At 50.4% G+C, this 14952-nt stretch overlaps 5 protein-coding genes across 5 annotated transcripts; 2 read left to right on the top strand and 3 right to left on the bottom strand.

The window, feature by feature from the left end:
• Positions 1–1786: 1786 nt before the first annotated feature.
• DEU56DRAFT_918805 (uncharacterized protein) lies at positions 1787–2412 on the top strand (the record flags this gene model as incomplete). The annotated part of the gene is made up of 5 exons (XM_041358178.1): positions 1787–1891; positions 1940–2026; positions 2081–2151; positions 2221–2281; positions 2332–2412. 5 exons carry the CDS (start codon positions 1787–1789, stop codon positions 2410–2412), a joined length of 405 nt encoding a protein of 134 aa, XP_041202256.1.
• Positions 2413–2768: 356 nt separating this feature from the next.
• On the bottom strand, positions 2769–6302 carry DEU56DRAFT_904970 (uncharacterized protein). Its single transcript, XM_041356693.1, has 4 exons — positions 6129–6302; positions 5892–6081; positions 3884–5838; positions 2769–3833 (listed from the first exon to the last, which is right to left on the bottom strand). Exons 1-4 carry the CDS (start codon positions 6184–6186, stop codon positions 3100–3102), a joined length of 2937 nt encoding a protein of 978 aa, XP_041202255.1. The 5' UTR covers positions 6187–6302; the 3' UTR covers positions 2769–3099.
• Positions 6303–7509: 1207 nt separating this feature from the next.
• DEU56DRAFT_918803 (uncharacterized protein) lies at positions 7510–8264 on the bottom strand (the record flags this gene model as incomplete). Its single annotated transcript, XM_041358177.1, has 3 exons — positions 7510–7667; positions 7715–8000; positions 8052–8264. The coding sequence occupies 3 exons, from the start codon at positions 8262–8264 to the stop codon at positions 7510–7512; spliced, it is 657 nt and encodes a 218-aa protein (XP_041202254.1).
• A 265-nt stretch (positions 8265–8529) lies between these two features.
• Positions 8530–9049, top strand: DEU56DRAFT_747565 (uncharacterized protein; the record flags this gene model as incomplete). Its single annotated transcript, XM_041349287.1, has 3 exons — positions 8530–8751; positions 8803–8931; positions 8981–9049. Coding segments are annotated over 3 exons (420 nt in total), but the record flags the coding sequence as incomplete, so codon positions are not given.
• Positions 9050–11896: 2847 nt separating this feature from the next.
• On the bottom strand, positions 11897–14499 carry DEU56DRAFT_140424 (FAD binding domain-containing protein). The gene is made up of 13 exons (XM_041344740.1): positions 14497–14499; positions 14256–14446; positions 14083–14202; positions 13857–14015; positions 13600–13801; positions 13439–13545; positions 13349–13383; positions 13120–13296; positions 13012–13067; positions 12938–12947; positions 12856–12880; positions 12779–12805; positions 11897–12727 (listed from the first exon to the last, which is right to left on the bottom strand). The coding sequence occupies exons 2-13, from the start codon at positions 14283–14285 to the stop codon at positions 12035–12037; spliced, it is 1641 nt and encodes a 546-aa protein (XP_041202252.1). The 5' UTR covers positions 14286–14446; positions 14497–14499; the 3' UTR covers positions 11897–12034.
• Between the last annotated feature and the right edge of the window lie 453 nt (positions 14500–14952).

The raw sequence follows: 14952 nt of genomic DNA, 5'->3' as shown, positions 1-14952 counted from the left end.
TTCTGACGTTCAGTGGACAAACCCATCAACAAACCCGTCACTCGCAGCTGGAATAGCATCTTTCCTCGTTCGGCTGTCAGGCAAAGTCCCTGCGCAGCATGCCGCCATGTCCGAATCACCGTACAGCCTGATGGAGGTGACAGGTCGAGATCAGACGCCGCCACGGCGATTATGAGTTTTCCAGCTCCACAGCGCAAGGGAATTATCACTTGACCTATTTGGTTTTCCCGATATCAATCTGCCATAACGCACCTGATACTTAATATCCATTACTTGTGTATGCATCCATGCATGAGATACTAGTATGACTGTGTCGCTACGCTGTGGAGTCTGTAGATCCCACACCAACGACGAACTTGTGGACGCAAAATGCAGAGTGCATGGAGGCATAGAGGTATGTTACGTTGCGGCACCTAGCACTGTACTTGCAGTGAAGTCTCGGACAAGTGAAGCGCGGGTGAACGTGAGATTGTTTGGCAAAAGCTTTGGATCCAAACAGTATGCAGCCTCATTACGTGATCGAGGACTTGAACCGAATATAATCTCCTTCAAGTTTTACAACACCTTGCAGGCTAACCATATTACTGCGATTCTAGCACATCTGGTTGCACGCATAGATAGGATCTCCATGGAAGGTTGACCTTATCTCAAGTTCTATTCATCTACTCGGTTAGCAACCCGTGTAATTGGCAAGTCAATTCTTGCAGCTGTCGCGTGTTATTGCTGCGTTGAGTCGTTGACAACCCCGCTGTACTATCGGCTACCACAACTTCGGACAACCACTGGTTCGGTTTGTGCTTTGCACGCGAATCAGGCCCAAGCAAACACTAACCAGCTCCAGGCTGCCGCAACACTAACAACGGCTGCACTTGGTTAGACCCACTGACAGAACCCCCGTGAAGTCAAACCAACTCCATACAGGAGGTCGGGTAGATCATGTGCCATCTCTCCGTGAAACGTTCTAATATCTTGGAGCATTTCAAAATCACTCAGCGGTAGCACGAGAATCGCGGAAATGCATGTGCTAGTCGACATGCGAACACGCGACATCGCGGGATTAATATCTACCAAGGTACCCATTCAAAATCAAAGATAGGCCACTACACCCCTAACGCTACGTATGGGACCAACTCAACGGAACTCTGGAAGGGGGATGGTGGAAAAGAGGGGGTAATGTACTTCGTTCGCCACATGATTGACTGATTGACTGAGTACTCTGACGGTTCTGGTAGTCTCCCCTAGACAGAGGCTCAGTTTTGAAGAAGACGAAAGGCAGTCGGTCATCCCTGGCACCTTCCATGCAGACAGACCTAAAGGCCCACGAGAGAACAATTGTTCAAACCGTGATGTTGCCCCTGTCGCGACCTCCCGATGCTGGCACAAAGGTGATGCGGACAGGACCCATTTTCAAATCTCGAGCAATTGTCCAAGTTGCGTGATTGGATCTTTGGTCAATGACAGTCTGAAAGTGCCATCACACCTGATAGGCTACTTCTGCGATTGCCAATTAATTCCCTATGTTTGAAATGGGGATGGCGTAGCGCCGGTCAAGTTCGAGCCACTTGATAGCATTTGGGGAGATCTTAGAGTGTAAGATAATCATAACCGAAAGGTGGGATCCGGCTTATGTTGTGCCGAAGCCAAATGAGTGTGGCCCAAGACCAAGACTGACTTCGGCATCTGGAACCTAATGGACTTTTCAGGCAGGTATAAAGGTCGCAGCATATCCTGCCATTGATCAATCACCCTCTCTTACTCAGTCCTCAGACTATCAACACACCTCACAATGCTACACTCCGGCGATTACAAGATGCAGAATTTTTTGCACAACACCAGATTTGTCCACATGAAAGCTGACGGCATGGTCGTGGGCTTTGAGGAGGCTGATATTGTACGCGTGAACCATTAACGTACATCCTCTGCTCATCAATGCCTATAGGTCGAGCTCTCTGTCACGAACGCAACTCTGGGTCTTGCTACTCTCTTGGATAGATTGAGGGACAAGTATATTGTTATCAACGAAGAGGTTGGTCTATTTGTTGTTGACAGATACGAGACTGCTAACAGCGTGAAATAATAGACATGTGATGTCGTAGGCAGCAACGAGCCCCAGGTGCTCCAGTTTTCCACCGAGGGTGACGGAAAATATACGTGAGTGTGGTCTTTGGTTCTCATACTGGTTGCTGGTGACGAGATCTCATTCGTCTCCCCTATCTGCAGAATCCATATCATGGACGTCAACCAAGTGTGGGTCCTCAATAGAGACGAAGACTTCACCCCGGTTTGTTTGTTTTTTGTCCTTTTCTGGCTTTATGACCGACGTCACTCCAGATCACTACTGCTCCAGCTCCTCCCCCGAGCGTAAGAGACCACGAAAAGAAGTACTGGATGTTTGTGAGGGTTCCGTTATGAGCTGTTTCGGAATGGAAGGAGACCTAGTTCCTGTTGCTGTAACTTGTTTGTCTGAGAATGTTTGTATGATTAGCCATCGGTCGTGATATACGGAAGACAATTTTGTGACGTCCTAGTGAGACGGTGAGGTGTACAGAAAACATCTTTGTCCCGCGGTCACTTGTGGTCATCACTTCACTATTTTTTCTTCTCTTTGTCTCGTCTGGAATCTCCGAACGCGTGGTGTTGTAGAATAGCAAGGCTTTACCCGACACCATCAGTTCTCCCTTCTCAGGACTAAAGACCAGTCACAGCGTTGGTCACTGCACTCAGCCACCGAGCCCTTGATTGAGGCTCTGAGCCCAGACTACACCCTTAAAGCTGAAACGACTTGTTACTCAATAAAATTACAAACGAGTATCAAAAAATGCATATGTTACAATGTCGATCGAAACACAAGTAAGTTATCGCAAGCACCATACAACAACAACAACAACAGCAATAAAAACGACAACGACAACAACGATAGAGAATACAGTCAAAAATGCAAGAAACACAACAACACACAACACAGCGTCTAATAAGTAAGCCCTGGCCATGAACGAAAGCCTGACGGGCATATGCATAAAAAACGAAGACACACCAGCGTGCGCATCACACAAGTCCACCCCTACACCAAAAACGCAAATCAAGTCACTAAGGACACACCTACTTCCCCTGAAACCCCCTCACGATTGTCCGTATCCCCCCAAATCTCTGCTTCGCAGGCGGAGAACACGCCGTTATCGGTGCCGGCTGCCACCCCTCCAGCGTCGAGAACCCCATCCGAGATAATTTATTCACACTTCGTGCAGCCGGCGTCGCTGAGATGTCACGTGGTCCTGACGATGATAGAGTCCGTGCTGCAGGCGATGCATTACGTGCTGATGACTTCGTTGGGATGTTCCGTGCAGCCGTCAATGAGATATTACGTGCTGGTGGTGATAGCCTACGCATTGTTGAGACGTCATTCCGCGCCGTGGATATGCGCCCAACGTGCGTAGGGGCTGTTGAGATGCGCGAGAGAGGTATACCCATGCCCATACCCAAACCGATACCCAAACCCGGCAGTTCTGCATCTTCATCTGGGTCTGTATCGTATGGGTCAGGCGTACGCGACCGCGGTGGCGTATACGCGAACGCCTCATACGATTTCTGCGTGCGTGGGCTGGGGAGTGGCAGGGGATGTGGATGCTGTGAGTCCTGGTGGGGGAGTGGGAGTGGGAGGTGTCGCGATGCGACAGGGGGACTGCGCGTGCGTCGGGTGTTATCCGAGGTTCGCGTGATGCCGTCAAAGGGCGAATCTGACATCGTCCGCCTGAAATCAGCAGAGGCCGTCCGCCTAATTTCGTCTGATGCTATCCGTGTGCGATGCTGGAGCGACGCGTCCTCACTAGATGCACCTATATCATGCGTTAGCACGTAAAACAGTGAAGAAGGAAAGACCACGAACCACTCCCGCTACTACTCCTCGAAAAAGTCATATCCACAGCGCGAGGCCTACTGCTCGACAACAAGGACCTCTCGCCCACACCCAAACCGCTGGCAGGAGGTGTCGTCCCCGCATCAACAACTAGCAGTCCCTTTTCGACAGCCTCCTCCTCCTCCTTCATCATCCTCTCAATAGCCAAACTCTCCCCAAACATCGCCAACCTCAAGCTCAAAGGCGTCCGTCCAGTCCCTTTATCTCTCTTCGAATTCTCCTCCAAATCAACAGCCATGTCAAGGACAGATTGCTGCGCCCGCTGAACGAGCGCTTCTACCGCCGCTCGTGAGGATATGGAGGAAATGTCGAGACCTGAAGGCGTTCGGCGAACGCGGGGGGACATGGGGAGTCCGTCTATACCTATGCTGGTGTCCGTGTCCATGGAGCGGGACGCAATTAGGGGACTGGCGCCGGAGAAGGAGGGCGTTGGAGGCCATGCTGCGTCGCTCGAGCTAGATTGCGTGTACGTGCTCGCAGTACCCGTCGTGCCTGCGCTGCTCACAGAGTCTCCACGCAGACGACTTTCAGAAGACATAATACTGTCGTCAGGAGGAGGCACGTTGATGCTGAATGGGAATTGAGCGGACACTGGGACTGCGCGGTCGGGGGTGAGCATGATGTTGGGCGTGGATGCGGAGTGGAAAATGGGTACGCCGTATTCTTCTTCTTCGTCTTCGAGGTCATCGAGGTCGATGGCGTTGACTAGGATCGGGGGAGGAGACTGCGGTATGCGAGGGGATTCTTCGATTGTATCTGGTATACGATCGACGTCCGAGGCGCCTGCTCCCATGCTAAGGGTACGCAGGCGGCTGTCGTGTGGAACGCTCCCACGTGATGGTGGGCTACGCGCGCGTGCGGCGAGGGAGGAGGAACTGGAGGTAGAGTTGTCAAAGCGGATAATACGGGATGTGGGGAGTTGCTGGGAGGCTTGGCCTGAAGATGAGCGAGCGTGCATGCGCAATATGCCTGGTCTCACAGGGGCTGTTGGCTCCGGTATTTCCTCGCCAGGTGTGGACGAGGAACTGGTAGAACGATGCCATGGATTTGGGTCGGGGGAAGCGCGTGCAGGATTGGTTTCAAGCCTGCGGCGGTGAAGTTCATGCGCGGGTGTCTCGTGCGGAGATGATGAGAGAGGTGCGGGGAAGAGGCGTGGGGAAGATATTATTGCCGCAGTTGATGCGGGCGATGCTGTCCCAGGGACAGGAACTGGTGATGAAGAAGAAGGGGGGGAATTGATCGGGAGCTCTGAGACGGAGGTAACGCTAGACGAAGAAGCATCGACATTTGATTTCTTGAACAAGCTGAGGAGTGACAGCTTAGAATTTAGTTTTCTGGGAGGGGTAGCCTCGGCGCCTGTGCCTGCCGATCTCGGACGACGTGAAATTTTTGGGAGTGAGGGACGGTGAGGTTGTTCGTCGTGAAGAGATGGGCGACGACCAGACGATGGCGAGTCTTGAGGTTGTATGTCATCTTGTTCAGAGGATCCAGAGCGCACAAAGGGTGGTTGTTGGTCGATATCAGGAGCGCCACTTGCGACTTTGAGTGCGGTAAGAGCGTGGTCGATAGAGCGCTTGAAGTGGAGCTTCTTTCTTAGGGAAGATTCAAGGTGCTCGACAGGAGCATGGGACCGCTCCCTAGAGGAATGACCGTCGCTATCGGGTGTATTATCACCGCGTGCACGTGCAAGAATCTCGCTTGCGAGGATATCAGCGCACTCAATCCAGCCATTTTGACGGGCGACGACCTCAGGGGTGATGCCGTGCTTATCTGGACGATTAGGATGGGCGCCATGGATAAGAAGTGTGCGAACGACGCTTGCGTGACCGTTTGCAGCAGCGAAATGAAGTGGGGTTGCACCAGAAGGACCGACAATAGGAGCGGCGGCACAATCACGGCTGCGATCTGAATACCTGCGGGGAAGTCTGTGGAAAGAATTCATACGTGATCGGAGTTATGGGTTATGATGAAAACTGACCTTGATGCATTGACGTCTGCTCCGTGTTTTATGAGAAGATTGACTACGAGATCATTACCACCTGCACAAGCAGCGTGTAGAGGGAGAACGCCGTCTAGTACAGAATTGACGGGTTGACCATGATTGAGAGCAAACTGAACTAGTCCGATATCGCCTGATACAGCAGCTGAATGAAGCCCTAGATGTGGGACTAGTATATGGTCAGAAAAGAAAGAAAGTCAATGAAACATGGCATACATTCAGTGGCAACGTTAAACTTTGCTTCTGCTCTGTGGTTTCTGGAAGGGGCCAGCATGACAAGGTGCCTAGGCGATTACACGATTGAAAGATAAAAGTACCATGGGGTGGAATGGCTGTACTACTATACAGAGGTGCGGTGTCGCTGGTGATGATCTTAAACAAAGGCAGGTCAGCGCGCAGGCCCGGTATCTTCAATTACCCATCCAAAATCGCTGACAAAGCATCTAATACCCACAACCTGCAAGCTTCACATTTGTATCGGAGCTAATATCTGGGGCATGCCTCCACTCTACATGTACAGCAATACTGGCTACAGCCATCTCCCATATCATTCGTAATCCGATGCCAGATCAGATGTCGTCGTTTTTCCATCAAACGTAATGTCCTTTCATGGAAATGTGGGACTTAGGCTGCCGCTCTAAAGATGTTTCAGAAGTTTACTGCTCTTGTTCGCAACATACTACGATCACCAACGATGATTGCATCGATCGCAAACTGAGCTCACGGGAGGCGTCATGTACGAAAATTTACGCCACGTCGATAGCACGGCCATGTAGCCACAGGAAATCCGACTTGGACATGTTTATTACGACAGAGGAGACGCCCGCGTTCCGAGCTATCCCCAACGTCTAATTCCACGCTACTTTGATTACGGTATATATGTGAGTCTTAAACTGCTTGTACTTCAGTCAGTAAAGAATCTGACACTCTTGACATAGAGTCACAAGGTCGTCGAGCGAACAGCAGCGGTGCACACACGTTACCACTTGTTTTTGTGCCACGACCGCCGTCGCGTAGCTACACCGCTAGCTCTCGCATTTCTTCTTCTGCAGCACCATCTCAACTCCAGAATCTCTCACCCAAACACTGCTCTTTTCCCGGAAGTTATGCAGGTGTCCCTCCGTTCGACGCAACCGAGCACGCAATACGATGACTCCGTTTCAAGCTATTGTATTTTCGGTTGACCCCCACAGCCTCCTCACATGGATTCCCGCACTTATGCTCACACGGACGCCGGCATTCATGATATGCAGGCTGGCCTACACACTCCCACTTTCGCACCACCTCCCCGGACAACCCGCGAAACTGATACCAGTGTCCGATCTCTGGGGCTCTTCCCCGAGGCAGTCCGCCTCCTAGGTATTGGACGTACGCTGGGCTAATAATTGGGAATCACAACCAACCTCTTCTCTTAGACCCACTCCTCATGGGCCGAAGGCGTTCTCGCCCAAACGAGTTGAAAACCTAACCAACGTAATTGGATACGTTACAAATGTCGATGACTACGTATACGTGCGTAGCGTTGGTTATATACGGTATGTATTTGAGGCACGCATGAGTCGATACTGAAAAACCTTTGTCATGACGCACCAAATCTCTACACGCCCAAAAATATCATCGAAAGATATTTGTTCACGCCTTCTGCGCCACGGACATTAGCCCCAATTACTTTGTCCAACTGAATTACAAACACCTTCGTCTTGTACACCTTCGTCTTGTTAATTTCCAGGACGTAAGCCGAATAAGCATAGCCCTCTTGATCAATAAGAACAAGGTCAGCAGGGGATACAACGGCGAGTCACTGGCGCCGATGACGGCAGAACGACAGTTGTGCGCACAACACTTCTGTCGCATGCCCCCAGTGCGTCCACGGTCAGGGTTGCATCGGCGCGAGTACAAGCACGGTGTGATACCACGGTCTGTATAGACCAAAATGGTCTTCACGACAGACTCTCCACCTCCCACCCGGAGCATATTGGGCGCATCAGGCGTCCTGTCCCCAGCCTCCAGATGCCCTTCATCAATCATCCCGTACGCATTGATCGGTTTCCCTGGACTCGCAAACCCATCGAGAACGATGCTGTTGAACTTGCAGTTGATGCCAATCATGAAAAGGATGGAGTTTCATCGGATCGGCACGTCTCCTGTTGTTATTGTCTGGTTCAGCATTGAGGTGGCCATCTCAAGCATCCCAGAGATGACAGGCAGACGCTCAGAATTGTATGCCGCGAGAAGAGATTTGTCGATGAGTCTTTTTTCGAAGAGCGCAAGTTTCCATTGACAGAAGAGGGATTGGGAATTATCCTTATCTTTCTCTTTGTCACCTTCCTGACTGTCAGCACCTGGGCGCATTGTGGCAAACATGACCCCCCGGTGACCGGGTGACCATTTAGAGCCAGTTCGTCTACCAGATGTTGACGAACATTTGGCAAAACAACCTGCGCAAATTGTCGGCTTGGGCCGTCCCGAGAGTCGGAGTCCGAAATTTGAACCTTGCTTCACCTTGCACCTGTACATCATCATGAATTCGTATTCCTTTGACAATCAACGTCGTACACAGATCTGTGCTTGGGTGGTCACTATTACTGCCATCTGTGCCCATTATACCAGTGTTCTCATGGCCCAACCAGTTCAGTTTGCCGACAAGGCCCATTGGAATGACCTCGAGATTCACGCACTACTTGACTACCTCGTCCTTAATCGTGCACAGGGTGGCGACGGAGGAAACTTTCCACAGGAAACTTACAACAAAGCGGCAGTTCTCCTGAATGCCGATGAAACACTCGAATCAGTGGGGGCACTGAAGACTGGGAAGAAGGTCAAGACTAAGTGGACCTCGGTAATATGTTATCTTGATCTTAATCTATCATGAACTGATGTTTGTTTTTAGCTCAAAAAATCATTCAGTGGCATTGAGACATACCGCAACCAATCAGGTTGTCACTGGGACAAGGACACAGGAGCATCGATCGAAGGTACAGACGCGGGAGTTGTGTGGAAGGCCTATGTTGAGCCACAGGTACGCTATCATGCTCGTATGTGTCTTGTATACAGACTGATGATATTAGTCTCATTCGTCAATGCGTCCCTTCCGGAACAAGGGCTGGGTATTCTACGACAAGATGCTGGAGATCTTGGGGACGAACAGCAGTGCTCGTGGAAGTTATGCCTTCCACCCTACCTCCGCGGGTCCACCCCCCACCTCATCAGCCAATGCACCCGAGGCCGAAGAACTTGAGGACGAAGATCTTGAGGCCGAAGGGCCTATTATTCCGACAGCTGCCAGCATGGATCCTATGGGGAACATCAGCACCACCCTGCAAATCACCCCGCAAGTAGTCCGTGTACCTCCTCTTACCGGTGTTACCACAACCTCTCAGTCCTCTGGCAACAAGCGCCTGCGCACCGACACTCTTCTACTCGATTCCGCTGAAGTGACATCTTACACCTCCACGGGTGCTCCACCAACTACTTTCTATGATGACAGCCCCCTGCTGTCATCCCTCCCGCTGTCATCCCTCCCGCCACCGCCGTCATCCCTCCCGCCGCCGCCGGCATCCCTCCCACTTTCTGCGACTCTGGTGTCGTCTGCGCAGCCAGCCATAAAGAAGGCCCGTGTGACCAAGCAGACTGCTCAGGAACTCATGAGCAGTGCCGCCAGGGCAGCAAAGATCACCCCTGCAGTCGCTGTTGTGGGTATGCAGGGTGCAATCAACCGCTTGACTGACGTTCTGGAGAAGTCATTGACGGCTTCCCCATCTACACCTTCTGCGCCGTCGCTTACCTTGAACTCCAGCACGAACAGCATGACCCGCGCCTTGGAGATTATGCGTATCCAAGATGGACATCTGTCGGTCATGGAGAGAGCAAAGTTGATGCAGATCTTCAGCCGTCAGGGAAATGAGAATTCTCTTGCCGCTTACATTTCGCTCGACGGGGACTTTGAGACACGTTCGTTATATATCACTTTGCTCATGGCGAAGGTATAGGTATCATGTACCACTCGTGTTGTGTTGTAACTTGCCTCATACTCATACTAACATGTAGTTACTATATCATGTACTGTTCTCATACCACTCCTGCTCTCATATCAATGTAATCGTTTTCGTGCAAGTGCCAGTTACATGTGCTCAATGTCACCTATTCTAAGACTAGAACCGCCCCAGCCCATCCTCGTCCTCTGATAAAGCCTGGTCTGATAGATCACTGTCTGAATCACCTTTGAGAACACTTCTTTCTCGCAAAACCCGCTGATAATCTAACCACATATGTTCTGCGATGCGATCGCGAGATGTGTGAACATCTGCATCAGCAAGTTGATGGTCATCTGCTACTGCCGGTTGCTCCCAGTTTCCGGTGTGCAAATCACCAGCGTCGTTGTCTGCATCAACAGGGATGGCGCCCTCGGTAGGGTCATGGAAACGGATAAAGTTGTGTATGCTGCACAAAGCAGCGGGGATCTGTGCCTGAACCGCCATTGAATACGACGGCGATAGAAGGAGAATGCGGAAGCGCCTTTTCAAGATGCCAAAGATTCGTTCGATGACATTGCGCGCTGACGCATGACGCAAGTTGAATAGTTCCTTTTTGTTAGCTGGTCTGTAGGCAAAAATTAGTACACTCTGGTGGCTGAAAAAATAAATGTTTGTAAACTCACCTTACGCTCGCGCGGCCCCATTCCGCAAGGTGGTAGCGGACACCACAATATGGTACGAGTAACTCCGGCCGTAGAGGAAAGCCAGCATCTGCAAGAAAATATTTTCCTGCAGGTAAGTGAAGGTCATGAGCACGGGCATCCTCATAGATGCGGGCATCCGTGGCCGACCCTTCCCAGCCAGTAAGTGCGTATGTAAAGTTCATCTCGAAGTCACAAGCAAAAAGACAGTTTTGAGATACAAACCCCTTGCGATTACGATAAGGCCCGCGTTCAAACGCACGAGGCGATGCGTGAATATGGCTTCCGTCAATAGCCCCAACAGTATCCTTGAAAAACGGCCAGAACTTGGGGTTCTGGCGAATTTTGCGTGGGATAGATGCATCCGGCAAGTGAACGTATTTTGAATAGAAGGGGGGGGACGAAAATATATTGAGCATCCTACGAAAATAACTATGTACAATGAGATATAGCGCACAATTAAAAATATCACCCTCACCGAGATATAGTCTCGTTGGAGCGTTGAAATCTTTCACCAGTGTGTCTGATGGGCAAGCCCGTGACTACCGTGTAGAGGAAAATTGCTAGCTGTTCCTCTAGCGAGACGAACTTGGAGTCCGTGTGCCCAAGGGTACGCATCTCCGATATGAGCTCCCCGAAGACATGCGCATGCACGCCAAGCTCGCATCGTATTCGCGCGGGGTGACCAGTTAATAGTTCTATGACCCACTCTTCTCCCGATAGAGCAGACGTGTGGTATGGCTCAGGATCTTTTGGATAGATTGAATGTAATATACTAGTGGTAGCACTAATCAAGATGCTGATCAAAAGGATCGTGGATCGTATGAGACGTTGCTGGACTTCAGGACGATGGGGCATGAATAGCGGGACATCCAATCGAAGATCCATGGGAGCAGGGACGGCTGGTAGAGCATCCATTGTCAAGGGCATACATTGTACCTACGATGCGGCTAGATAGCATATTCAAGTTCCGAATCTCCGTCGGCCCAAGCCGACAATTTGCGCAGGTTGTTTTGCCAAATGTTCGTCAACATCTGGTAGACGAACTGGCTCTTAAATATTCACATTCCGCCATGAGATATAATTTTCTCACGCTTCTCGATGTCATGGTGCAAGCCCCGGGCCAATTTCATGTTTATCAGCATGTCATACTATACCGCTGTCGGCGATGAGAAGACGTCCACCTCGCAGCCGCGCTGCAGTTTTTCGGGTTCAAGAGCGTCATTGGCACGCTGTAGGTGTCCGACGACGACGTCGAAACTTCTGTGTTCAAGGGGATTGAAAGAGGGCATGATAAATTAATAATGGACTGTATGAAGGCGGCCTCCACTGGTGTGTGGCTCTATATTTTATTTTAGTTACAAACGTTATACACCAGGTTGATTGAGATATACAGGGCTGAGTTGTCCTTGTAAATAAACGTAAGTAAAGAATGAATATTCGATCACTACGCATCCAAAAATATATTCGAGAAATACTTCTTCACGCCCTCCGCACCATGAACAATCGCCCCAACCACTCCATCCGGCCGTATCACAAACACTTTTGTCTGGCCAACTTCCATGAGGTAAGCCGAATAAGCATGACCCTCCTGATCAACAAGAACGAGGTCAGCAGGAGATGCGGCGGGCGTCACTGGAGCCGATGAAGGCAGAACGACTGCTAATCGCACGACACTTTTGTCCCATTCCTCCAGTGCTTCCATGATCGGGCTAGCATCAGCGAGACTCGGCGCGAACACAAGTATTGTGTGGTACCAGGGCCTGTACAGACCGAAAAGTGTCTTCACGTCAGACTCTCCGCGCCCCACAAGGAGCATATTGGGAGCATCAGGCGCCCTATCTCCTGCCTCCAGATGTCCCTCGTCAAGCACCCCGTAGGCGTTGATAGGCTTCCCCTCGACTGGAGGCACAAATTCATCCAGGACGATATTACTGAAGCGGCAGTTGATGCCGAGCATGAAAAGGATGGGGCTTCGTCCGATCGACACGTCTCCCGACGTGATTACCTTGTTGAAAATCAAGGTGGTCACATCGAGCATCTCAAAGACAACAGGCAAACGCTCGGTGCTGTATGTCTCGAGAAGAGACTTGTCGGCGAGTCCTTTTTCGACGAGCGCAAGTTTCCATCCTAGATTGAACTGGTGAGGGCGCGGTCAGCTGTGTCGTACATATTGGATCTACGTACTCACAGAATCTTGTACACCTGAATTGAGTCCCTGTTCACAGAGAAATGAGTAATTATTAGCACCGATTGGACTAGCCATACCTGACCACCCGATGGACTGTGGACACTTGGAAAAAAAGTGTTAGCAGCAGTTTAAGAAGAAGGCATTCAAAAATAGACATACTGAGCAGCATCTACGACAACTTCCATCAGCACAGCTACACACGTCTAAATTAGGACACATTATGTCACACATACCGCCCGCAACAAACACTCGACCCTCGCTAAACTTATTTACCATTCGGGTATTGGCCCTAATGCAAACCTATGAACGCGCGTCGACATGTACAGAAATACAGAACGCACCTGAAGTAGGTCATCCAAACCAGTTTGTAGAACATAATCTCTGTTGGTAATAACGATACGATGGTCTCGAAGACAAGCTCCTCGTTCTCAGCGATCTTCGTTAGGTCTAGTTCGCGGCCGAAGATGAAAAACTGCCAGCCGTCCTCGCCAATTTCGTCTGTTGGACGCAATGAGAGGCTGGGCATCGTCAATACACATCTACAAGCCTCAAAGCAGACACTGGACATACCCTCGTCCATTGAAGTTTCCAAAGTTGTGCCAATGCTTCGAGACAGGATCAAGACAACTTTCCAATCGAAAATGTAGAAAACGAACGCACCATTCTATCGAGACCAGCGCCCTTTAGGCGGATATCCCCTGTCACAATGCAGTTATCGTCTCTAGTCTCCCCCAAAAACGTGAGCCCAAGTTGCTTGCGCACGACACCTGCGGAACCACCTTATGAGTCTCGTTCATCCGGTGCATTTAACTGCGTCTCACCTTTAGCACCATCAGCGCCGATGATCCATTTGGTATCAAAAGTCTCTGATATGCCGTTCTTTACTACAACCGCGATAACGCCCTCATCAAACTGCGCGAACGAGCACAGTTCGGTGCCCATCTCGACAGAGCAAGAGAACTTCTCTAGGTGACCTCTCAAAACCACATCTAGGAGCTGTTGACCTATCATTTTGTAGCAATGCTAAAAAAACAAACCAATCAGCATGAATGTTTGACCAGACCACGGTGCTGCGCACGAATGGTATGGCTGGGGTAGGTTCCATATGCGGGGCTATCAAAGAGTCTTTCAGAATTTCAAACGTCCCGGGCTTGTATGAACGGATGGGAGGGGCTGGTTTCCCCATATCATTAACTTCTGGAACGTTCAGGAAGTTGAAGAGTTCGAGGGAGCGTGGCTAGATCATGCGTTCAATAAGACCACGGGGTGACTCGGATATGACAAGTAGATGTATGATAACTCACCCATATTCCAGGACCACGCTGTCCGAAGCGGGGGCTAGGGTCTTTGTCGATGATACGAACTGGGATACCGTTTTGGCGGAGTGTCAATGCTGCTACCAGACCCACTGGCCCAGCGCCTACCTATGATGAAATTCAGATGAGGTCCAATCATGTATCACAGGCAGGTTACTTACGACTAGCACGGGAGGATGAACAGGATTCATATGTAGCGCTCACACTGGCAGGAGGATTAGTTGGTTGGAATTCCAGAGGATTTGGATCAGCATAGAGGGAAATCGGGTCGTTATAACATAGGGGCGAAGCCGATCAGACGGGCATGTAATGATGGCATCTGTTGCCGTTCGACTGCGTATCGGCAAGTAACCTATCAAGGTGACATCACATCATCTGATAATGATTCGTCAAAGCTCTCACCAGAACCGTCATGATGCTTCGTGGACGGCCCGCTTAGACGTACTGCCGTCGGTTTCCGTGCCGCTAGACGTTTGTCTATCTGACAAGCAAACTTGAAGCGTGGTATGGTTTTGGTTCTGAGCAACCGAATAACCTTGCACGTGCCTTCTTGAAGTTGCAATGAGTAGGTCAAAAACAAACTCCCATCTGCGGCTCGTAATGTCTTCCATGCCTCACCGTCTTGTATGGATGAGCGCTTGCTAGGGGTAGCTTGGCATGAACACCAAGCATCGAGATGTGCCTCGATGCCATCTTGGGACAGAAGTCGAAAAGCGGGTTTTGAGGACAGCAAAGTTTATCTATAGCCATCTTGCCACGTGGCTTCCTTTCACCCAGAACGCAGTGAGAGGTTTCGTTTGTTAAAAAACCAGATAAGGTATGCATCGAGTCTGTTGTGTTCCCTTTTCCCTTGTTACG

This window comes from Suillus clintonianus, assembly GCF_016758775.1.
Source record: "Suillus clintonianus strain FC179 chromosome Unknown DEU56scaffold_144, whole genome shotgun sequence".
Lineage (NCBI taxonomy): Eukaryota > Fungi > Basidiomycota > Agaricomycetes > Boletales > Suillaceae > Suillus > Suillus clintonianus.
Note: the sequence above shows the minus strand (reverse complement) of the source record. Positions and strands in the feature narration are given on the sequence as shown.